The sequence below is a fragment of the Aulonocara stuartgranti genome (assembly GCF_965226115.1).
Source record: "Aulonocara stuartgranti genome assembly, chromosome: 19".
Taxonomy (NCBI): domain Eukaryota; kingdom Metazoa; phylum Chordata; class Actinopteri; order Cichliformes; family Cichlidae; genus Aulonocara; species Aulonocara stuartgranti.
Genome location: NC_138955.1, coordinates 277,482 through 286,948, shown reverse-complemented (window position 1 = coordinate 286,948; position 9,467 = coordinate 277,482). Strand labels below are relative to the sequence as shown.

At 43.2% G+C, this 9,467-nt stretch overlaps 1 protein-coding gene across 1 annotated transcript; it reads left to right on the top strand.

The window, feature by feature from the left end:
• The first annotated feature begins 3,380 nt into the window (after positions 1-3,380).
• LOC309694882 (uncharacterized protein) lies at positions 3,381-5,642 on the top strand. The gene has a single exon (XM_082515115.1). It carries the CDS (start codon positions 4,124-4,126, stop codon positions 4,775-4,777), a length of 654 nt encoding a protein of 217 aa, XP_082371241.1. The 5' UTR covers positions 3,381-4,123; the 3' UTR covers positions 4,778-5,642.
• The last annotated feature ends 3,825 nt before the right edge of the window (positions 5,643-9,467 follow it).

Sequence of the window (9,467 nt, the reverse complement as noted above, 5' to 3'; positions counted from 1 at the left end):
AAGACACAACTGGAGATAATGAGGATTTGCTTTTCTTTTAGCTTCCATGAATTGACACTTGGTTTGTTAATGAGTTCCTTCTTTACACAATGATTTTGAGTTAGCATTATTTATATCAGCATATCACATTATGTATGCCTCAAACTATAGTTGAAGCAGCATCTGTTGCACTAAGTGTTTGATTATTTCTGCTATATGTTGTGAATAAATGCCTGATCTGATCACATACTAGTGCTTAATTTTGCATTATTGGCTAAATATTTTATGAAATTGTGACCTGTCCAGGGTCACGGTGTCATTTATTACTCAGGGCAGTGCTGTTTCAACAAAAGATGCCAGGCCATTTGGATAACATTCAAATAAACCTTCAGACAGCGCAATATCTGATGCAAACAGTCAGCCACTGAAGAACCAAAGAAGTGACTGCTGGTGAAACAACCACAGGATCAGTTTATACTGGTGATTTTAATGGAGAAATAAAACCTTTTAATGAAAAACTGCTACACACAACCTTATCAGACTCACATCACACCTGGCCACCTCGCTCCCATACCCTACCATACCATAAAACATTGCAATGAAAGCAGTCATTAGAAACAACCCCCATTAGATGTTTGTTAGAGCAGGGCTTGTCACACCCGTCACGTGTAGAAACCTGTGCTGACGCTCATCCTTAGAAATGGATTGGCTGTTGCAAAACAAGTCATTTTCACCTCTGCAGCCAAGCCACTATAATGTAGGTCATTTTTCCACTTTGTATCAATGTAACAAAAATGTAATGTTAACTGTAAACTTAGCATGACACATAATAGTCAACCACCTCAAGGTGCTTTATAAGTTAAAGACCCTAAAACAATAGAGAAACCCCCTCTGTTGGTCTTCCTTGGTCTCTTGTGTTCTGGGGGCCTCTGGATGTCTGGAGTTTTGATGTCCTCCATACCTTCATGCCCTGGAGGACGGGGCTGTGGCCCCCCCCCACACCCTCTAGCAGATCATTACATGAAGGAACCTTTTAAAAACAAGCGTGTTGTTTGCTGTCTCCTCTGTTTGTTTTTTTTGTTTGTTTTTTTTTTTTTCTCCATACAGGTGACCCAGGAGTTCTTTTTTTTTTTCTCTCTCTCTCTTCCCCCCCTTCTCACCGTCTCTTCTCCCCTTTGGTTTTCTTTCTTTCTCTCCCCCTCTTTCTCTCATTCATTCCCCCTGTCCTATTTATTTAAAAAAAAAAAAAAAAAATGACAAAGGATGAACTGAAGCTCTGCCATCACGTAATGTCGCATACTGCTGTTTCTGATGTCATTTAAAGAAAAAAAAAAACAAAAACAAAAAACAAGCGCGTCCATGCTCACAGGTGTACACACGGGTGATCACACCCACAAACTACACCCTTTTTGGCTCCTACCTCAAAGCACACTGTGTTCTGTTGATCTTATGTGCTGCACAATAATGTTTAACATTTAGTATTTACTGTCATATTCCCATAGATCATCGTGATGTTGTTTATTCTGTTGCTCTTTTTTTTCTTCTGCTTGTTTTCTCTTTTTTCTTTCTCAACAGGTGATCCAGGTGATCGATACATGTATTTTACAATACTTCTGATGGCAAAAGAGCCAAACGGGACAGGCAAAAAAAAAGAGAAACCCCATCAATCAAACAACCCCCTTTAAGCAAGCACTTGGTGACTCCCTTTTAACAGGAAGAAACCTCTAGCAGAACCAGGCTCAGGGAGGGGCACCTATTTGCTGTGACCAATTGGAGCCGATGGCTAGCACCACGTTGGACTTCATTTTGCTTTTAAAGTGTCTTTAATTGTTTGTGGCATATATTCAACACAGTGCCCCAGAGATGAAACATTTCTCAGAGATTTTAGTCCATGTTGACGTAGCAGCATCACACGGGTGCTGCAGATTTACTGGCTGCACATCCATGATGCAAATCTTCCTCCACAACATACCAAAGATACTGACTGAGCTTTGGACTGAATGTGGAGGCCATTTGAATGACCTCACTGTCATGTTTAGGAAACCAGTTTGAGATGACCTGAGCTTTGTGACATTTATCCTGCTAGAAAGCAGCCATTAAAAGATGGGAACACTGTGGTCATAAAGAGATGGATGATGGTACTCAGGTAGGCTGTGACATTTAAACAACATTTGGTCCAAAGAGGCCCAAAGTGTGCCAAGAAAATATTTCCCCGATTGCCCCACACAATTTCACCACCAACAACCTGAACTATTAATAAAAGGCAAGGTGGAGTCATGCTTTCATGTTTCATGTTCCTGCTGTTTAGTCCAAATTCTGATCCTATTTTGCAGCAAATAAAGACTTAAAAAAATATTCTATTGTCCAATTGTGATGAGTCCATGCAAACAATTTCCTGTTACTGAGGTGCTCCTGTAGAAAATCTGCTTCAAGGTCCAATGTATGACGAAGATCCCTTCCCAGACGCCTTAACGCCCACTCACATCCTGGGCCATCTGACCTCAGGAAATCACATGATAAGGTGGGGCCAGGTTTCACAATGAACACACCCGAAACTCTGGCTGATTGGGACCCACACCCAATTTCACACCTTGGCTCAGGCGATTAGAGGATCATCAGGGGGTCCTTTTGTCCCTCTGTGGGGGGTCACTCCCACTAGGTTTATATCTGGGACTCTCCACCATTTGACCTTAGAACTGAAGAAGCTTCTCGGATGAGAGGTGAAACGTCTTCAAGCAACTTAAAGAAGTCCAGACGCTTTTCTTTGCAAGCTCCTTTGACTACGATGACCTGGATGACTGAGAACCTTCACAGACGTATGACGAAGTGGTTACTTGAATTGTCACTGCTTTCCTATCAGCTCAAACCACTTTCCTCTGATCTCTGGCATCAACGAGGCATTTCCACGCCGAAAGATGGCCTTTTGGGAAAATCCCAGATCAGCAGCTCCTCAAACACTCACAGCAGCCTGTGTGGCACAAACAACCACGCCAGTTGAAGCTATGCCATCCTGAGGCTCGTTCAGCACGTGGACCACCTGCACATGCCCAAATACACCGAGTGATTGCCTGATTAGATATTTGTGCTAATTAGCAGTTGGATGTACTTAACAAGGTGTCCAGTGAGTGTATAATAAACAGAAGGTACTTGTTATATAATGTGTTCATTTATTTGTTTTTAACTGCTGTGCGATTTATGCTGAAAACTGGATTTCACGCGCTTGTTAAATCTGTCGCTTCACCTTTTTCACCTTCCCGGAGGACACGAGCGATGACAAATTCGGGTCGCTGTCCATTGTGCTGAAAAGGCGCGTTGTGGAGCAGCCAACAGGTAGGAAACATCATAAGCGGCATGAAAGCCACTCGTTGTGTATGGGTCTGGCTACGAGTTTAACACGTGATTACGTAAGACATCAACATAAATGAAGCCCCCCCCTCTCTGATTGCTCGGAGCACATGGACTACCATCCTTTCCACTCGGGTGAACGCAGTGAAGCTAAAACACACGGTTGACCGTGTTTATCCCCTCCGCGACATCCTGTTCTCCGTGTGCACTTCTCGCGCGCTGATGTGAAGGAGATATCGTTTTTCTTTTTGTTTTGTTTTTACGGTTTCTTCTCGGGTTGCTGCACAGCTGCTGCTTCTTTAAGAACCACCACCCGCCCCCTCTCCTGTATTTTTAGCTGAGCCAGCCACTTCATTTGCTGGATAAGACAGACAGTTGTGTACCGTATGATCTCACTTAATCGTTTTAATAAATGACATCAAATAGTATACTGCGGATTCGCCGTGGGCCTGCGGCCAGCTGTTCCTTGGAGACCTCGCACAGGAGGAGGAGGAGGGGGGACATTTGTCCCGCCGCTGTCGGATTCTGAAACGCGCAGTCAGTCAGCCTGTGGATGCTTGATGTCCATTATGAAACGCAGTGCTGCGCTGGCTGCACAATATGAGGCGCAGTTCCTCTGAGATCAAATGAATTACGGGAAATCTGTTTAGGTGCAACATCTTCCTGCGGCGCGGACGGTTCAAGGTGGTCCAGCATCTTCCCTCTGAGCCTCCTGCTTCCTCTTCTCTTGGACTGTGGATAACATAAAGCCTTCAAGACGGAGGGGGTGGTGGAGCATCGAGGAAAAAACAGGGGCAATATGAGAGAGCGGGACTTCATGCCCAATATGGAGAGGGGCAAACCTGCTACTTATACGGGGGACAAAAAGGCTAAGATGGCTGCTAAGACTAACAAGAAGTGGGTGAGACTAGCCACTGTTTTTGCATATGTGTTGTCTGTGTCTTTAGCAGCCATTATCCTGGCAATTTACTATAGCCTGATCTGGAAGCCAACCAGCGCATCCTCTTCTGGTGGGAAGCTGGTGGTGCCCACTCCGACTGCAAATATCTCAACTAACATGTCCACAAACGACAACATGACAGAGTGGAACTCTACGCAAACACGGCTGTTATCTCTCAACCAGACCAGGCAGGGCACAACCCCGCACGGTCCGGCGATTCAGTGGGGTGACAGAGCGGAGAGAGTGGCGGTTTCCCCGCGGGGTGCGGGAGCAGAAATTGCGCACTCGCAACAGGACGAAGGACTCTACGCGTCTTCCCACGGTCACACGAGCGCGGGGAGGTCGGGAGCTTTGGGTACAGAGACGCAAGGGTCTTCTCAACCCCGCGTGAGCCACTACATCCCGTCGAGCACCGCGAGGGAGTCTGTCGCTGAGGACAAGGGGGAGAGGGAGGCGCGCGGGGTGACAGAAAAGCGCGAGCCCGAAGACGCTATCACTCTTCCTCCGACCTGAACGGTGAGCCGAGGTGGCCATGGAAGAGACTGGTCGGTCCTAATCCCCATCACCACACCACCCTTAGGACCCCCCATATTTAAAACAGCTACCCCCCACCCCCAAAAAGGAGTGGTTTACATCCTCAGTACCGCAGGTCGGATAACTCACGTCTTTCAAGTGAATTTGCAGAGCCCCGTATGGATACTGAACTGCACATGTTAACAGACATCTTGCTTTTATTACCGAGAAAAGAGGAGAGCTCCCCCGTGGACCCTGTACCCCCTTAACTATGCGTTTCCTTTTTCTTTTGTTTTAGGCCATCTGTATGCCTTAAATCAGTGTGTGTCTACTTTACCTCGGACAGCTTCTGAGGCCACTAACCTGCCTGTATGTGTGCAACACTGATATATATATATATACACTCTTTCCTATTCGTTTAACAATATATATGTAAGATGGTAGAATCCTTTTGTGTGTGTTACATATATATTGTTAAATGAATAGGAAAGAGGCTCCAGAGATGCTTTTGGTTTTGCAGGACCTAAATATGTCTTGCAGGCATACAGCTCCTAACATCACTGTCATTCTTCAGCCAGTTTAAATCAATACTACATTATTGCATTTTTAACACATAGGCCGTGTCTCCTTTCATGGATTAAACCCAGGACACCAAGTAGAAGGACCTACGTTATTGAGTTATGCTCAGGTATGTGCATATAACCATGTAAATGTATTCTGTATTTGGTTGTGTACATATAAGGCAGGCATACATCTTTGGGCCTTGACTTAACTTTTAGCATAATTAGATGATTTTTATTAAAGCTATAGTATGTATGATAGGAGGAACAATATCACAAGGTTACAAATAAACATCCTAAAATGATTCATTTCTATGGTTTTATAACAGATGTATGTAACTAAAAAATTATTCACTGACATTATCCTGTATGTTACCAATATTTTATTTATTTAGAGCCATAATGGATACTATAGATTCAAATAAATGATAGTTTTTTCCTAACATCTTACACTGTGTTTCATATAGAGAGTGATTTACATGAACTCTTTGGAGTGCAAGTATAATTATTGATTGATATGAAGGCGTAGGTTCGACAGAAGTAACAGCAGCGCCGGCGCAAAGAGGACTCAGTTTAGAGTCAGCCTTTGTTCTTGGGGTTTAATCAGATTTGGGCTCTTTGAATCACCCGAGTGAACCGTCCAGCCTGTGATCAGAGGGACTGTCGGCTTCTCTCAGAGAAAGAGAAGCCTTCGCCTCGCAGTCTACCACAGTTTTGGTATGCTGCAGCTCTCACTGAAACCACTTCACACAGTCACATGTGGTGAACTATGAAGTGGAAATAAGACCAACCACCCCGTGCGCTCTCTCAGCAGCATGTGAGGGAGGTGTATTGATTTGCGAGCTCTGTTGTTACATTGTACAAAAGAGAGAAGAACACATTACACAATGCCGTTCGGTGCTATTTTGATCCAGCTCCCTCTGAAAAGGCCTGTTTGGCTGAAAGGTTTCCGTGCTGGCTGTGACCAGCGTCACTCACTATCACACTGAAAATAAAACCACTTGATTTCCTCCGTGCAGCCAGTACCTCTATAATGATGTAAACGGTGATGACATGCACTGTTTTCTTAATGTGACAGTTTCAGAACCAGAAGCTGAGGTATGTGTGCCGCTGTGCTAAATGGGAAGCCCATTCATCATGGGAGACAGCAGACTCACACACACACAATCACATAGCAAGCCTTGTGTACAGGAAGACAACAGAGAGTGTATAACTCAGTGACACTGGCCTTAGTTTATAGGATGACTTTGGCAAATGTGTTTCCAGTGCCTCTTATGGCTTTGTGATATATGAAAGGAGCAGCGGGTAGCCTATTGATGAAGGAGTTTATCTGTGGTGACAGTTATTGCAGGAAAGCTACATCTGAGTCAGGACACAGCATCTGACCTCATGACTCTTGAACCCCCCGACCCCTCACCAAGGTAGATGATCACATTATCTAAAGTGAAATCAGTCACATGTTACATAACAGTGTCATATGAGAATAATTTGTCTTGTGACTGAAATCAAATAATGGTTTGCACAACCACAGGAAAGTGAAACTGCAGCTATTAAATCATTGAGATTTTATATATATATATATCTATATATATATATATATATATATATATATATATATAGCTGTATATATAATTACTATTACTGCTAAAAGCCTGAGGAATATATGCATAAAACATTGGTAAGAAGAAAAGGAAATTGTTTGACAGTGTCCTCCTTTTCTCTAGAAAACTGTCTAAAAATGTATTTTTTAAAAATCAGGGTTTACATTTTCTCTATTACTGAACCCAAAATAGCTTTCACATAAACAGTTTAACTACTGAACCCAATGCAGTGGAGTTAGTCTATCAGTGCAACAAGCATGTTTTGGGGGCCATCCCTGTGTGATATGCACAAATATTTGGGGGTTTATTTATTTTTTGTTTTTTAAAAAAGCAGAGTGCTTAACTGACTCCAGATGATAGGCAATTGTTTCAAGATAGCATTTCTTTTTTTCTTGTGTCCCGTTTGGATCTTTAGCCATCAGAATGGTTGTCTTAAGGCCAAGATAGCTTTTCTTCAACACATTCCCTCCTTTCTTCTCCTTAAGGAAGATTTTTACCTGCATGAACTGCTTTAAATGCTCTGTTTCTTTGCTGGTGTTTTTTCCTAGTTAACTCCTGTATTAGTAATCAGAGGGAAAATAGCTAATTTAGTTATTTCAGGCATCTTCAAAAACTCACCCATCTATTGCTCAAACGTCTGTTTACAAAGGTCGGCCAATCAAAAGAACGCTGGTTTAAGGCCCCCCCCCTTAAACCAGCGTTAAGGGGGGGGGGGGGGGGGGGCAGACTAGCTAAAACACTGAACTTGGACCACATGAAGCTGCCACCATAAGTGATCTTTTTAACACATTTAGGTTTATCAGACGTTCTGTAGATGAATGTCAGAGTGGTACTTAGTGTTTAAAAGGCTCACAAACATCATTTTGCATGGTGAATGTTAAGCACCCGGTTAGTTGCAGAGACCTTTCCAAGAATAACCTTAGGGAATGAAAGCTCCATCAACGCAGCATTTAAACAAGACACCATCACAAAAGAAAGGAGATGCTGTTTTGCAGTAGTGACAATGAGAAGGAAGAAAGCAAGAGCTTTCTTCCATTAACAAAAGGGCAAACGTGTGGCTCTATTAGGAGCTGATGCAAAAGGAAAATGAAGCTGTGTGTAGGTAAAAAGCCACCAGCTGATTCAAACAATGTCACGAGACTAAAAAAGACAAATACACCAGAGGGTTTTAACTAGATTTATTGCATGATGCTAAGCTGACCTCAGATCAATATGACAAACAGCATATGTGCACCTTGTCGCCCCAGGCCTCTTGTTTCCAGGCCAGGAGAAAGAGGAGGGGCGAGGGCACTCTCCTTGATCACGGCAGCTGCCGAGGCGTGGTTGTTACATGCTTAACTATGACCGGGCTGGAGGGAGATGAACAAACCCAGCGGAAACAGACACCGTGTCAGGTTGTGTTAGGGTCACAGGTCCAGACTGGACATCACTTCCGCTTGACCGACATCCATCAGCTGTAATGAAACACCTTGAGAGCCTCCGACTGTTAAATCACTGTTAAAAACCTTGGCTAATAGGAGGCGTTGCTGACACGAGCAGTAAAGCAAAGGAGCGCCTTATAGACAACAAACAACAGTTTCACACAGTTTTATATTTTGAGCAATTTGCTTGTTTAAGTTTATTCTTCAGTGACGCTGACCTTTGTAACCACAGACAAAGGTCAATAAGTAACAGATTACATCTTGTTTGATTCATTTGTGCAAAAGGTTGTGTTTTTTAAGGAGCGTTTATGTTTTATTACCTAGTACTTACTGAGACTTCAGGAAGTTACTGACCCCAGTCAGGAAACTTTCCCAAACTTTTCCTAAAAAAAAAAAAAAACCCAAACAAACCACAATCTTGTTCCCACATTTCAGCTTTCACATAAACTAAAGTTGCCAAACTGAATGGAGTCAATCAGCAGCAGGTATACCAGCATGTTGCTGACTGACAGATTAGTATTGATGTTTAGGTGTAATTGTATTTGCCCAGAAGAACTAGTAGAAGTACTGCTTTTACCTCTATGAAACAGCCTGGAGTAGCGACTCTTTTCTCATAGGCAAACGCCAAACCAAAGCACCAAAACAGAAGGGTGTTTTTGCAAACCAAAAAAGGATGACAGGCCTCGACATCGTCTTGCTTTAAAGCTGCTTGGACCAAATGTTGATCTCTTTTTTAAAAAATTTTCCTCAGGATAGTAAGCCTCTCTCCACTGCAGTGCACAGCTGACATAATCCCACACTGCACTTCAATCCTCTAACACAGCCTACAGGTCTTATTTCCATAATATCAACACCCCCAATTTGGTGCGCTATTGTGTCAAACCCTTCAAACCATTAGTTAGCTTATAGCATTAAAGTGATCCAGAAGTGTTACAGCTACCTATTTTTTGTGCTCTTGTGTTAAAAAGTAAAAACAGTGTACAGCAGGTCACAAGCTCAAAGGCCTCAAAGGTAGAGCGCTGCCATGGAGACAGACTTGTGAGGAGATAATTAAAACAGTAGCACCTATGGGATCCCACCTGCAGGGCTGAGAGAAAGCTGTGTCTAA

Bases quoted from the DNA above. Each gene is read 5' to 3' on its own strand.
- LOC309694882 (XM_082515115.1), top strand. From the start codon at position 4,124: ATGAGAGAGCGGGACTTCATGCCCAATATGGAGAGGGGCAAACCTGCT.